At 36.2% G+C, this 16,248-nt stretch overlaps 1 protein-coding gene across 2 annotated transcripts in view; it reads left to right on the forward strand.

Moving 5' to 3' along the window:
- Positions 1 to 11,392, forward strand: part of pth2ra (parathyroid hormone 2 receptor a) — a 49,672-nt gene extending 38,280 nt beyond the window's left edge. For both annotated transcript variants that reach the window (XM_008402500.2, XM_008402507.2), the window contains 3 exons: positions 3,261 to 3,399; positions 9,230 to 9,271; positions 10,435 to 11,392. In XM_008402500.2, coding sequence (XP_008400722.1) covers positions 3,261 to 3,399; positions 9,230 to 9,271; positions 10,435 to 10,821 — 568 coding nt within the window. In that variant the 3' untranslated portion in view covers positions 10,822 to 11,392. The remainder of the gene's footprint in view (positions 1 to 3,260; positions 3,400 to 9,229; positions 9,272 to 10,434) is intronic.
- Positions 11,393 to 16,248: the final 4,856 nt, after the last annotated feature.

Below are 16,248 nucleotides of genomic sequence, written 5' to 3' on the forward strand. Positions count from 1 at the left end.
CGCATTCCCACATCTGTAATTATCTGTATTTTCCCTCCCCTGCTGGTGCTGGCGTCAGCATGTCGGATAAAAACATAATAATTATAGCGTATCAACCAAGAGGAGTCCCGCTTTGAATGCTGCAGACATTTTATGTAGCTGAGATGACAATTTATCAGAATAAATGATTGTGATCAGGGGCGACGAACCGGGGAACATACAAATATGTCAAATGCAATAGATGTCATTGTTTCTAAAGAAGAAGTGATTAAAGCAAAAGTAACCGATAGTCAAACCTGCTCGGCAAGCAAATGGAAAAGTACTTGTAAATCAAACCCACAACTTCAGATGTAAAGACTTCATGTATTTTTTAATGTGTCACCAGTTGGATCATTTGTGAGTAATAAAAGTGGATTAAGATGTGGTGACTGATGGGCAAAAGGTTACTTATGAACAGGGGTGAAAGTAGATTTAAATTCTTGGGGGTACTATGACAAAAAAAAAAAAAGTGTGTGGAAAAAAAAGCTCAGAAACTCCAAAGCACACATGTCTTTGTGTGCTTTGGAGTTTCTGAGCTGATGGATTTTTTTGCGAAGCGATAAAAGCTGGTAGCTCTTGAATTGCTACAAGATAAAGCTGTATTTCCCTCAGCCCACTGGCTGCAATGTTGACACCTTGAGATGCCATGAGACCTAAACTCTGATCTAATGGCATGGAGTGCATCCCAGTTTTCCATGTCTGGCATATAACCATTCATTTTAGCTTCAATCTGGTTCTATTGATCCTGTGTCCAGACAGAGGGATAATCAGTAGCCCAGCATCATGACCTGTTTGTTCTGAAGATCCTGCAGCTCCTGCAGCCTCATTTTCAACAGTGGAGCTTTAAAGATTGAAAAAGGTTATTATTTTGGAGAAAATCTCATCAACATCAATATTTCCACTAAATAAGAGGCAAAAAAATTCTTTGATATAAAGGAAAAGCCTCTCAGACTCTGAACTCAAAGCACCAAACATTTTTTTATATTAGACAATTAATTTAATTTCACATAATTATCGTGGTAGAAGCCATTTGTTTGTTAAATACTTAATGAAACATATTTACCGTGTTTGTTTGTTGTAAATGACATATAGTCTCAAAGAACGAGGTAATTAGTCCAAGTTTGTCGTTTATTGAACGTTCAGAAACTACAGTGATGCACCAATGCAAAAGTAAAAAAAGGTAAAACCTGAACAGGTGATCAACTCTAAACCACTCGCACCTTTTTACTCTCTGTCTCTGKCATTTAAGCACAGCCGTTGCTATGGCAACCTCCTGCGCTCCACAAGCCGACCCGAGATTGTTATAAACATAACATTCAGTCCGTTACAATATTAGGTTTGCAGGCTTGATATTTATTAATAAGCCACTAATCAACCACAGCGGTGGTTGATTAGTTAATTTTAAACTCCTGCTCTGCTCRTTATTTTGGTAATGGAACCGAAACGCACAGAATTGTGCAACACCTTGTTGAAACGATAATTACTGAGATTATTATTGTTGTTGGGTCATTAATTTGAGCACGTTTTGTTGATTTTTTGTTGTTGTTGTTCTTTAATAAAGTTACGAACGTTTTGATAAGGAGCCAGAGGAGGACGTGCTGGTCTCAGCGTCCTGGCGGCGTTCAGTTTGTCACCTAATGCTGAGATCGACTCAAAACCTTCCGCGATCGACATATTGCACCGCTGCTCTAGCAAAGCACGAACAGTTCAGAAACTATATAAAATGAGGAAAAAAAGAGCTATTAACTGATTAAGTCGTGTTTTAGATCGTTTTTGAAAAACTAATCAGTCACGGCTGATTAGTGGGTGAACTCACGGCTGCACAGTGAATCCATTGATTTTATTTTTTTTTTACAGCAGACAGCCGCTCCTCTCTTGAGGGTACTGCATACCCCCACTAAATCTTTTAGGGGTACGCAGTACCCTGCCGTACCCCCTTACTTTCACCCCTGCTTATGAATCCAAAGACTCACCAGGCACATTTAGAGGTAAAATCAAAGCCGAGTGATAATAATAATGTTCAGTTGCTTGTTGCATCAATCACAGCTGTTTATACTTTTATCCAATACAATTCTTGAAAGGCACCATATTTACTTTCCTTTTTCATATTTTTATCCCTTCATATAACAATCTTTAACAAACAAACATTTCATTTCTGTCTATCAAAAGGAAGATTTTAAATTTAACTAGCTGCTCTTGCTGCACTCCCACTAATGTCACTAATATATTTTTCTATTCTGGATGATGGGGAGAAAAAAAAGACTTTATTGGTTTGATTCTTTGAAGATAGCAGCATCTCATCTAGCATCAGAGCATTACGGTTTTATCTCATTTTGCAGGTTTAAAGGCAACAATCCTATTTTATTGGGACGTCACAGTCCCTCACAAACTTATGACCTAGCTCTGTGCTCGTTTTATCTTCTGTGATGTTTTAGATCGGAATCAGTATTTATTTTTTAACCTTTAGGTCAAACATAGTGTGACAGCTGGTAGTGCACCAGGAAGCTTGAAGAATGACTTTGCCAAACTAAGTTTCAAGAAATCTGTGTTGAGGATGAGAGATGAATATTAATGCACATGAGGGAGGCAGGTTGTTTGAGTTACCCTTGTTTGCTTGCTAGGCTCATTTGTTTCAATTGAAAAGGGGAGTAAATCAGTCTCTCTTATTTCTGTGTTGTTGGTTTCTGTCAGCAGGGATTAGAAATAAAACGAAATGTGAAAATGAATGAGTTCATAGTTCTAAGGTTTTTTTTTTATTTTTATAAACCATGCACTAATCAAAACTTGAAAATAGAGCAAATATTCAAACTAAGTACCAAAGACTCTCCACCTACATGTTCTTAAAGTTTCCATAGTACTTGGCTTTATTATGCCAAACCAAACACTTTATTAATTACTTATCAAGTCTATTTCTGTTAACTATTATGATTTTCTGCTAACAGCTAAAGAAAACGTGACATTTTTGTTGACAGATGTCCAGTAATGCTGTGTACCAGCTGTGTCTCCACATACATTTAATGCCCATATTTTAACTCCCATCATATAAATGCTTGACTTCTGGTTTTAAAATATCAGAAGTAGTTAAAATAACACCTCATGATTCCGATACCTAAAAACTAGAAATTATTTTGTTTATACTCGCTGACAAAAGGAAAAGTTGCAGAGGAAAAAGTGTGAGCGTGCGTGTGTGTGTGTTTAAGCATCTGGTTCCAACTATAAATATATTGTTTTTGCTTCTACAGAAAATTGGCAAAGTCCACCTTTGTGCTGGTGCTGGTGTTTGGCATCCACTACATCATCTTCGTCGGACTGCCTCACACATTCGAAGGACCAAGCTGGGAGATTCGCATGTATTGTGAGCTATTCTTCAACTCCTTTCAGGTACTTTCTGCTTACGTTTCAGTTATGCAACATAAGCAAAAGGGGGTGAAAAAATCCCCAAAAAACAAAACTCCTGGGTAACATTTCTTTGTAAAATCAGGGCACGGAACGAAGCGGTGCACCAGCAGAGCTTCCTGCACTGATGTATTATTATTTTATTTTTTTACCAGCATCAGCTCGTACCGCTCTACTTAATTTACTTTACGTGTCCCTAGCTTTTTGTTTTATTGTTTAAAATACTCCTGATTGCACTTTTTGAGACCTCTCTGTTACTGTGACACCTAAAGATAAATACTCACACTTTTTCTCACTTCCCTGACACTGGAGTTAGTTTCTACTGTAGGTTATTTGTTTTCTGAACCAAGTGTCTATATAATATATATATATTCCCAGGTGGAGGATTCAGGAACAGATGACTGCTTCATTTGTTCTGTAGCTGCACTGATGTTGTACACGGTGAAGACTCAATTATACACAGAACAAAGGTGGTTCAATGCTGCAGGCATAATGTTGTTCTGCAGAACTCTGATTATGTCAAGATCAGACTTCTCCATTTGTTTAATTATTTCTTAGTTTGTGATGTTAATCAGCAGGTGTCCTAGATCTTTCCAGTTCAGAGACTTATAAGACTGTAGCACAATTAAAATGGCTCAGAAATAAAATATCTCCAGCTGTTCCTCAATTTAATACTTCCGACTTTTTTTTTACTATACTATGGAATGTAATGGAAGTGATAAATAATATTTTTGCTCTTGGTCACATTTACTTTGCAGTTCTACAATAATTCAGTGGATTCTGCAGATTAAGCATGGTGGGAAGGGTTTTGTTACAGCAAGAAATCACAAGCAGATGAGTTTGGATTACAAAGATGGTAAATTAAACTTTTCAACTTCTGATAGGAAACTGATTATTGTTTCCTTTCAGCATGACTGAAAATGAGTCGGAGTGAAAAACTACTCAAAAGTAGTTTGTTGATATGAAATTAGTCAGAAACCATGTGAAAAAGAGACAAAAATGTAACTTTTGGAAACAACATGGTGCATAATTTTATTTGTCACAAAATGTGAAAAGGTTCAAAGGGTATGAATATTTTTGTTGTTATAGAATAATGTTTAAAGTTAGGATCGCTGATTTTCACAAATGTATTTGCTGACAAAACCATTCAGGCATACAAAGTCCAGCATCTACACAATATTTTCTGCACTGCAGATAATGCATGACTTGGATATAAAATCCCCTGTGAAAATAGACAAGAGCATTCAGTCGTCCTGTCATTTCACACAGTAGAGACTTTTTATGCTCTGTGGATTGTTAATAATCATAGAATCCCTTCTGCTTATTAAGCGAACAAAGCAATGGCTCTGTCAGAAAACGGCAAAGAGAAATGTGTTTGATTATTAACTGTTTGCAAGATCACACAAAAAGACAGACAATCTTTATGAAAGGAGCTGCAGAGAAATAACCAAAGATCACACACTGAGATCTGCGGTGTTCCTGGTTTTTAGTAATCTTTGCATTTCCACTTCATGCAGTGGGAGGAATCCAAAATTATCCTGTATGAATTACTCTGGGTGATTGTCAATGTCAGCTATTACTTCAATTTAATATGCAGGGAAGAAGCATGATAATGAGGTTGAATCCCTTTCATAATTTAGCTCACCCTAAGTTGAATGAGCAATTCTGTTAGAATCAGTGCTGCCTTTATTTTAGGCCACATTATCACGTTCTTTTGAGCAGTAAAAACTTAATTACATGTGTAGAGAAAATATTTCGGACTAAAGCATGTTATTATTGCTGAAACGATGAGCCTATTTGAAAGAGTAACTTATAATGACAAGCTTTTCCACTGCAGTTCTCCAGGAGTTCATCAGTTTAACAGAAAATATTCTGACCAACATTGAAAACAAAGGTTAAATCCTGAGCTGGGAAATGACTTTAACCTGGTTTCTTTTTAGTTACACAATGACATAAGAGTAAATTTGTGATGAAGTGACATTTACCCGAGACTTGTCTAGTTATTTAATATTTGGACACTGGAGCAGCTGGGCAGAATCATGTTTCAGATCTGGTCAAAACATGTTGCACTAATCAAAGGTTGATGAATTAAAAACCGTTAAAATTGTTTGTTTTGCACAATTGGAAAGTTCAATTTGTCCCTCAGCAGATTTAAATAGTGTACCTTCATTCTAGCCAACATTATAAACTGATGGGCAGCAAATTAATTCGACCAAGCATGACGTGCAATTTTTGCATTTGACATGGTTGGGGTGGCCCTGACTCGGGAGCAGTTTGTGATGGAGAAATGCTCGCAGTGTTCAGAATTCACAAAAGCCATCTGCAACAAAAGCATTTTTAGCTGCAAACACTACAGTCAAAAATCCCCACAAACCCAGTTCATTCACTGCTTCAGGTAGAAAATAACACCTACACACCAAAGCACATCCGATGTCGGCTTGACATTCATTTATTTCTTCAAAAGAATGAATATTTGGGGAATTATTTATGTGCAACATCACACTTTGTGACATTTTAAAGTCCCAATGTAACATTGGATATGCTATGTGTGTCACTGAATCTCTTCTGATGATTAATTAAAAATACCTCTGACAGGATGTTGATAAATTAGTTGCAGTGGATACGTTCATTTTTCATTCTTAAATGGATTTAAGCAGTTGCTTTCCCCTCTAACCATCAATAACGTTACAGTGCTGTGGAAAAATATTGCTCCCTTTTACAGATTTCTAGTTTTTCTCATTTGTTATACTTGGATGTGGCAGATTATCAGGCAAATACCACCTTGTAGGGCTTTTTTTTTTTTTTTAAGTTCATGTGAAAAGTAATTTCCCCTGTTGTTTATGCTTGGAACTAAAGTAGCTTATGAGATTAAAAAAAAAAAAAAAAAAAAGATCCTGGCATTTATCAGTAAGAATAGGTAACAAAGTAATCTCTAAGGCTTTGGGACTCCAGTACAATTAAATCTATTTTCCACAAATGGAAGAAACATGAAAAATGATGACAGTAAGTGAAAAACTACAAAACGTTTTTGAATACATGTTTATGATGCCCAAGAACTTAGGGGAAATATTCTGTAGACTGACGAGACAAAAGTGGATGTTTTTTTTTTTGGAAGGTGCGTCCTTTAAATCTGGCTTAAAACTAACCAACAGTAAGACATGGTGGTGGCAGTGTCATGGTTTGGGTTTGCTTTGCCACTTCAGGACCTTCACTAATTTTACTCATTGGCAGGAATTTCTTCAAATGCAACTCCTTAAGCTAAAACATACTTGGATTATGGACCAAGTAAAGGTTTTAGAGTAAAGATTTTAGAGTGGCCTAGTCAAAGTTCAGACAAAAATCAGATTGAGATGTTGTAAAATGATCTTAAACTGGCTCAAAACAATCAATCTAATAAAGGTGAATTAAAACTATTCTGCAAAAGTGGGTCAAAAATGACATGAAACAACAATAACCAGTTATCACAAAAGCTTGTTGGCACAAGCAGCTTTGAGGTTTAGAGGGAATTTTAATTTAAGGAGTCATATTGTTTTTTGAGACCTTTTAGTCTACTTTATATTGTCTGTTTAATTGCTTTCTTGATTCTGCAGGTCATCAGTATTCAGTACTGATAATGAAATTTAACTCGGTTGTCCAAAAATGTGGTTAATCAGAAAATAATGTATATTTATAATTTAACAAGGTTAGGTTACTTAGGATGTTATTCACCTCTTAATGAATAAAATCATTTTGAAAAACCTCAGGTTGTTTTTGTTACTCCAGTTATTCAAGGATTTTTGTTTTAAAAAGGTATGTTTGTCATATTTAATTGGTGTCATAATTCATTAGCTCAGAGTGGCCAAAGTGGGTTAGATAGTCAGATGGATGAGCTGAAGAATCATCTTTGCGCTGCAGCAGCAGTAGATAAAAATATCCTTTCATATTGATGAGGCATGAAACTGAAAATAAAGCTTTGCGGCAGAAATTATGACTCACGCAGGTGTGTAGTTACTGTGTAGGTAGAATTTTCATAAACCAAGTTTTAAAAAGTGGACATTTTTTCCTTGAGTCCTTAATGAAAGTGGTTACCCTTTTATTACATTTACTTGAAATGCATAAATCATGAATAATCATTCCACAATTTACGTAACAGATGGCAGGTGCAGCGGTCTCGCTGATGGAAACAGAAATTAAATAAATTGAGAGGGATGGAACCTTTTTACTCTCCATAGCCATTAAATCACATCAGTGAAGGTTGATGGGATTTCTGCTTTTGTGACACTGCCAAGTGAATTTGATGTAGACGCTATTCTTGCATTTGTGATGGTATTCTGAGACAAAAATGCTATTTTGTTGTATAATAGTTAGCTGGAGATGGGAACCAGCAACCCTCCCGACCCACTAAGGGACAAGGGTGTCAAGAAAATGGATGGATGTTGTATAATAAAGATCAAAATTAGTCTGCCACCTGATGAGACAAATAACACACTGACCTGCAGCTTATGAAGCTTATTGGCTAAAAGGTACAAGTGCAAAAGCATCTTAAAGTCTAAATGAAAATTGAGAGTTCTTACAATAAAGATTATAAAAACAAAGACTTAGAAATGGAGGGTGAAGCTTTGTATGCTGCTCCATTTGGTGCCTATAGCTGCTTATTTCCTAGTCAGTGTTGCAATGGAGACGATATATGTGCATGTTATAGGATGAGATTATTATTACTACTATTATTACGCATGTTCTTAGGCAAGGGGATAAAACCAGAGTACCTGGACAATCACGACGGAGCCATACTAAGAAAATAATAATAATAATGAGAATAAAGTGGTGCGAGAATAGAGTCAAGTCATAATATTGCAAGAATAAAGTTGAAATTATGAGAATATAGTGGTAATAATAATATGACAGTCATATCACGAGAATAAGGTCATTACCAGTAAAATTATATTTTCACTGTATTCTCACAATAGTATGACACAATTCAAATAATTGTATGGCTTTATTTTTATAATTTCTACATTTTCTTAGCATGGCCCTAATAATCTGTTGTAGACAAAACTCCATGTCAAAAATCTCCACAAAGCAATCTCCACAAAGTCCAATGGACACGGTGAGCAGCAGGGTTGAGGAAGCTGGTCATAGATGAGTGGACGATGATTGGAGCTGAAAATATGGAAATTATGATACACTTTCGAGTTTCATCACAATCACACAGACAGTTACCATAGAATGTGTTGTGTGTTAAAATGGCCCAATCAAAGTTCAAAAGAAAATCAACAAAACATTGGATGTTCACAGATTTTATCAGTCCGGTTTTTCTGTCTCTCAGTCTGGAAGAGATTAAGATCTCAGAGACGTGTCCCCAAACACCAACTTCGTGTTGGTCTATCGTATATATTGGCAATTAAAATTTGTAGGTTTGGCTGTAATAATTTTTCCAAATACTTTCTTGTCTTCACCATGAAAAGGTATTTTGGTCTAACTATGTGCATTTTTATTTTTTATTTTTCCCCAATATTAGATTATTTGCTCCATGAAGAAGGTCATATGTCTGTGATGTGATTTTTGAAACAACTTAAATTTTCACAGGGATCATACTTTTAATTTGTTGCTGTTATGATTTGAATGAACACACAGCGAAGCATGGAAGAACAAATCTGAATCTGGCTTCCTTCTATTTGTTGTACCAAGAGAAGAAAATGGACAATAGCTGGTAATTTTAGGCCTTTCTTGGCATCATTCTCCGTTTCTCTGATGCCTTCGGATGGAACATGTGATTGTAATTATAGTGTAATCAATTTTGCCCTGAGTTACCAATATGCTTTTTTTTCCCCCCCAGGGCTTCTTTGTGTCCATTATCTATTGCTATTGCAACGGAGAGGTGAGTTGATATTTTTTCTGTATCTGAAGCTATTGGAGACAAAATGCTAAAAGCAAATATAAATATAGCAGTATAGATTTATAGATTGCTAAAATGGCTTAAATTACTCAAATTACAAAAGCAACAAACCCATTTTGACATGTTTCAGTAAAATTATATGTTTTTTTTCTTAATGTTTAATCTGTTTCTTATTACTGAAAACTCTTCATTCAGCTAAAAAGTAATATAAAAACAATCATTTTAAACCAAGAAAAAATTAATTTAATAAACCTCATCTTGGGTTAAAATGGTTGGTCCTTGAATTGTTTCACAATGTTAAAAATATTCAAAATGATTGAAAAAAAAAATAAGTGCAGTGGCTTTATTCTTAATTTCTCAAACTACTGAACTCAAAGTAGTACTGGTGGAACAACTTTACATTAAATATTTCAATACAAATAAGTGAACATGTAGCAAAAATGACTCCTTGTCACATTTTGTGACCAAAAAGTTAAGCCCTGTGAATGAATGTTTATATGGATATAATTTGGTCCACATGCAGACCAGAGATCAGCCTCTAAGAGTTTTATTTCACAAGAAGCTGACATATCTAGAACAAACACCTGAAAACCTGAGCAGTGCCACTGTAAATATAGCAATGTATTTTAGGCAGGTGTTGGAGAATCTGACAGACAATCAAAAGTTATGTGCAACTCCCTAACATGTCTCTTAAGTCACAACAGAAAACCAGATAAAGCTCACAAAGTCATTGTCAGGCCTACATAACATCTTTAATTTAACATGCATACACATATTTAGATATTTTTTTCTTTTTCCTTTTTTATCTCCTCTAAAGTGCATCTGTTGAATTTTAATATCTGTACATTGGGAGTTTGTGAAACCAAGCTTATGGGCTCAAACTTGACCAGTAAAGCTGATTCTGATACATTTCTGCAGTTTTATGCACGTCAGTAAGGTTTTGGATTCTCTAGTTGCTCCTGAACATCTTTAGTCTTTTAATCCCTCTGGAGTTTCTGGAGAAGAATCTCAATGTACTTCTCCAAAGCAGGGTTAGATGGGTTAAGAACATTGCTGTGTTCCTGTGAAATATCACCTTAAAGGTGAAATAAAGTCGAATTAGAAGTCAAATTCCCCTAAAATATACATTTTTCGGTTTCTTGCAGGTTCAGACAGAAATAAAGAAAACGTGGACACGCTGGAACCTCGCCTTTGAGTGGGAGGGCCCGGTGGTCTGCGGTCGCTACCGTTACGGCTCCGTGGTCGTAGGTCTCAACAACAACAGCACCAGCAGTCAGTCCCACCTGGCCGGCGGAGGCCTTTCCACGCGCTCCACCACCCTCGCTTCGAGTCGAGCTTATCGAAGCACGGGCGCGCCCTCCATCAACGTGCATGCCACCCTTCCGGGTTATGTGATGACAAACTCTGATCCCTCCTTACCCGAAGAGCTGGAGGACAGCGGCCCAAAAAGAGTGGACGATATCTCACTGAAGGAAAACCTGCCTGTACTGAATATAAGTGCAACTGCTGAGGATGAGGAGGAAACGCTGTAGCTGGCAAAAAATGCAAAAAGAGACCGATTAAATTTTCTACCGATGGAGCCGTGGGACACATTATTTTCTTGTGTAATTTAAATTCTGACAAAGGTAGCTAACACAAACTAAAAACGAGGGAGCATTGTGAACGCTACATGGATTAGTCAATACTGAAGTTCCAATGCCCAACATGATTCATGAGTTTTTATAAGGCTGAAAGGACTGATCAAAAGCTTTTTTTTATTCTAGAGAGAGACTCAAGACACTCCAATCAAGTTTATACCTGGATTTAAAGAAATCATTGAACCCAAGCTGTGACTCTGGCGCAGGTGTTAAAAGCAAGCATATTTATTTTACACGTTTGACTTTAACTTTGTTAATATCCACCTGCAACAACTCATGCTGCACTGGTATGAAGGGCTTTTGGGGCTGTGATATTGCACGTGTTAAAAATAATCTGGATGAGAGCATTGAGATGACAAAAGAGCCCTTATTTTTGTCATGAAGGAAACTCCATTTATCCAACTGCCTCTGGAGGCCACTCAATAGATGAGTCCTTAAAAAACGAGACCTGCATACAAGTACTGAAGTTAGAAACATTTATCTAAAAAAAGTTGTGCAAGCTCCTTCCTTTTCTTGCTGCTAACTGGTGTGCACCTTTAATTAGGATCACATCTGAAACTAAATGTGAAGCTCCAATCAGAAGAAGCACAGATTATTGTTTACATAAAACAGGGTGTTTGTAAGATGGCAGTGACGGCACACGTAGCATGACGGATGTAAAAACATCTTTGCTTGGAATGTTGTATTGATGAAACTTTTGTTTTTACAAAGAAATTATATTTTAACCTCCTAAAGATTTAGTGTGTGCTGTATTTCTCCATTACCTCCATTGAACAGAGAATAAAATCTTAAAATGTTTTTGTTTTATCCTAGTGCACAATTGAATCACTGTTTCCTACCTTGCTCTTTTGACTGTTGTATAAAAATAAGAGCGTTTTGCAGGAAGTGAATTGGATATTTTAAAAGTCCTGCTGCATCTTTGAAGTACATATTGTTGTTGATGTGCCCCTGTTCTGAAATGTCAATGTTTGTTGGAAAAAATCTGTAAAAATTGCAGTTTCTGCTGCATAAGGTATGTTACTTTTGCTGTGATGTCATTGTCTGCTTTTATTTTTTCTTTCACATACTGTAATGGTTCCAGTCCCTTTTAGTCCCCAAAGAAGGCTGGATAATTACTAGCAAAATAACTCGGAAAGTGAGATACAGGTCTTTCATTCTCAGTTTCAAGCATGCAGTATGCTAAGGTGAGTGGATCTTCACCATTGCAGATGGTAAAGTTTGGTTAATTGATGTTGTTGGATCATTTGAGTCAAAGTTGTGTTGATCAGTTTTAGTGCCTCAAATGTGCAGCATTACTACTTGCATGGAGAAAGATATGCTGTGTTCATGCAGCTGAATTTCTTATGTCTAAATTGATTTGTTTCGGTCAGCTTGTGATCAAATTGTTTGTCCTACTGTGTTGAAGGGTATTAAAAGAGCATTATTCCATGTAGACTTGTTTTCCTGTGCCATTAAAGTGAAAAGCAGAAAGGAGAAGTTATGTGACGGGGGTTGGAAACAATTTTTAATTAAAAAAAAAAAAAAAAAGGGTTCCAAAGATTATTTATTGGTTTTCAAGTTATGGAAAAGTCACTCATACCAAATACAAAAGGAAAAATTAAAAATATTAGTGAATTTAGAAACCTTCCTTCATTCTTAACTTGTCATAGTTCTGGATAATTTTAAAGAAATTAAACCACCAATAATATTGTGGTTTAACAAAGAACATTACAAGGTAGCATTTTACAGAAACCCTCGCCCATGCTAGCTATAGCTGAAGCATGTGTAAACTGAATAGTCGGAATGAGCATCGTGTTTTAGTTGAGACAAATAACTGAAAAAATGTACTGCTGAAACCAAATTTTGTACGTATTGCTCTTCGTGCCATCATTGCAGCACAGCTAGCTGCTAAAGGAAGCTAACAGAAATGCTGCAGAACAATGAACTATTCAGAAAATGAACACAAAAGCAGTATTTTGTGCTTAAAAGAAGGAAGTGTTGGAACTGAAACACCGTGGGATTTTTAGGAAGACTGCTACTACTACGCCTCAGCTACAGAAAGTTAGTCTTGGCTGTTGGCTATAAGGGAACTCATTGACATGCCGATGTGTCCAAAAGAAAATGTAAACAAATATACATGTCACAAAATGCAAAAACTCCCTCCGTTTTGTACCTGATTATTCCTAGCGACTGTGGTCACAAAAATGTTAACATATGCAAGAATGTGTGTCCTTGTGATTGTTTCCACTTTGTAAGTTTGTTTCTTTGAAGGCATTTGCAGGAGTTTAAATAAATTCGCTTTCCGCTTGTCACACAAGAGATTCACTCTAATAAAAATGACTACCTATGGTGTTCCATTTCAGCTGGAAAATCTGTTACATTTCACCTCAATAATCAAATCTGACTTCAAAATCCAATGAAAGTGCCTCATGCTTTTACAGTGATCAAAGCTTTCTGATTTTGCTGTCATTTTTTACACTACTTGCCTTTTTTCCCAATTTAATGTCTGTCCAGCCACTGTCGGTATTGTAATACATATCAGATTGATATTGACTAATTTACCTGAGTGTCTGGGTCACAGGGATGTTCCATGACAGTAAAATGTGGATCACAGCCACATTGTGAATAGTTTAAATTGTGCATTTTCTAAAGAATAAGTCTGCAGTTATATAAAATATTTGTTTCCTTGAACTTATTTGTTGAGAGTTTGACATAAAATTCTGCTTAATTGTATTTGTGCACATAATTTTCTATCTGTATGGCTTGTGAATTATTTTTTGTTTTTCACATCAAAATCAGCGTATAATTTGTTACTTTCTGTTAACATGTTGGCTATGAAGCTGTGCAGTACATCCAATTACAATTTAGCTGTTTTTTTGCATGCATGTTCGTCAGTGCCTCTCCAGCTACAGCAGAAGCTTTAAAAGTTGACTAGAAAAGGATTATTTTTAATCTCGTCTTTTCATGTGCCGAGAGCATTCAGCTGTTTTTCACTGTGATTATTGTCTGTGTCTTACTTTTTGTGGTTTCAAACATATCCCTCTAATGATTCTTACTCTTTGCTTTTTCTTTAGCTGCTAATAAATGTTTAATGTTTGCAGCAACTACCTGGTAACCTGCCCTTTGATGTTCCCTGTTTCAATGTACATTCAATGCTAACCTATTTTTTTAACAACCAAAAGTGATGTATAGCACTTACATTATTTAAAATATAACCAGACATATTTAAAAAAAATCCACTTTCATTGTGATACTGTAATACAAACATTCATCTGATCTTGACCAGGAGAAGAAAAATGCTAATATAAATCTAAGCATTTTAAAGAAGAAATCTTAATTCAAGAACATTTTGCAAAAGGTTAGTCAGAGCCATGTCTGGTTATGTACTTGCGTCTTCTGTTGCTGAACACAGAGATATTTTTCTGACAGTTAAGCCACTTTAATCTATAAATCTTTCAGACATAAAAACCTTCTGAACTGAAGGTATGAATGAGTAGTGTCCCTTCACAAAACTAAGTGCTTAGCGAATAATCGATTTTAAATTTGATCTTTAGACACTTTTAACAGCACTGTAACAAAGACACAATCTGCTGCCAGTTTAACACTTAAATCTTTAAAAACTACCCAAGAGAGGAGTTTGAGTGGGAGAAAAAATATAGTGTTGCCATCAATAAGAGAAAAATCAGCTGAAGTTTTATTCTGTGTGAATTGCTATCAGATAAAAAATTGCAGCTGGCCCAAGAAGCTTTTAATATCCTTAGCAGAACTCCTTTATGTGTGCATTAGGAGCTAATTTAAGCAGAATTTTAAAAACTAATGAAAGACACCGTGCAATAAGTAGTATGGCTGCTGGATAAACAAATAAAAACTACTGGATAGTAAGGCATGCTGCATTACTTTGCAGAAAACTGATGAGATGATGAAACTTCTGATCATAATATTGTCTTCTCATTAAAGCTGAAACTGATCAGGAATGTGCATAAACGTCCTGTATATGTTGGGAAATAATAAATTAACATATAGTGCAGATGTGGCAGGTCTGGGATTAGCTGGAGACCAGATGCAAAAGTTTTTATCAAAACTTAAATGCATCTCAAGAAGAAATCATTTTAATTGTAAATGACTGAAAATTATCCCACTGCATGTTTTACAATGTGGGAGCGAGAAACTAATGCTTGATACCCACACAACAGTTGTTTTAGTTTCATTTCTTTATTGAATTTAGGTTTGAAATGGTCTGTATTTAATATTGTATCATTATGTTGTTTGACAGTTATGTATGGCATAAATAATTTGTTAATCTGGGTCTTGGAAAACTCTTTAGCCTACCATACATAACAGAAAAAAAAGATTGCAGGTAAGTATGTATAAAAACACCTAACAACTACTTAGACCAATGGTTCTTAACCTTTTTTGAGGTACGGAACCCCCCAGTTGCATATGCGCATTCACCGAACCCTTCTTATTCCAACCCCCCCCACACACACACACACAAAATACTTGCGGTACTCTGATTTAGCTGTGTTACCACCCCCACACCACTAGAGGCAGTACCAACCCCGAAAAGATGCGTCTAAGGAGCAGATTTAGACTATAGAATTTGGTAAAAACTGTGAGCTTTGCTGAAGTCATTAAAGACAAAAGTTCAAATTCATGCTGAGAGTGGGGCTCCTTCAATCGGTGCTCCTCCGCAGCTCTGATTGGCTAAGCAATGTAACATGATCCTCTGCAGCAAGTGATGGCAAAGTTCTGTTTCAAAAAGTTCTTGCCTGAAAACGGTTTGTTCCTGACAGTTCACTGACTCCATAGGTCCAGCTGGTCCCTGCAGAATTGGTGCTTTCCCCCCTGCAGACAGAAAGATAGCAGTCTGCAATTAAACCACAGCCCTGTAGACGACCTCTGGTATCTTGCGGTACATGAAACAAAATGTAATGTGTGCAACAACATCGCTTGTTCTGAGCTGGAGTGCCTGACGTTCCCCATTAAGATCGTTATACAACCTGCATTCGGACTGGATTTTTGTCTATTGTCAAACATTATAAAATTCAACTAAATCAAATTTTTTCAGGGCATGTTTCTGGCTTTTAAAAACGAAGCTAAACATTTTCAGTGACATCGAGGTAATTCTGTATGACGTTATCCTGTTTTCTTTTTCAATGTTGATCGTTAAAATGTTTTTAACAGTTGATATGGTTAGGATTAAAACACCTGGGAACCAAAATGCCAACATTTGTTACCCTTTCAGCTAGTGTGATTCTCTTTCACTCTGCACTGTCAAATGATCCAAACCATTAGAAAAACCTGTTTACCCTTTCACCTGTGGAAATGACCCAAAAACTTCTG

This window comes from Poecilia reticulata, linkage group LG2 (genome assembly GCF_000633615.1).
Source record: "Poecilia reticulata strain Guanapo linkage group LG2, Guppy_female_1.0+MT, whole genome shotgun sequence".
NCBI lineage: Eukaryota > Metazoa > Chordata > Actinopteri > Cyprinodontiformes > Poeciliidae > Poecilia > Poecilia reticulata.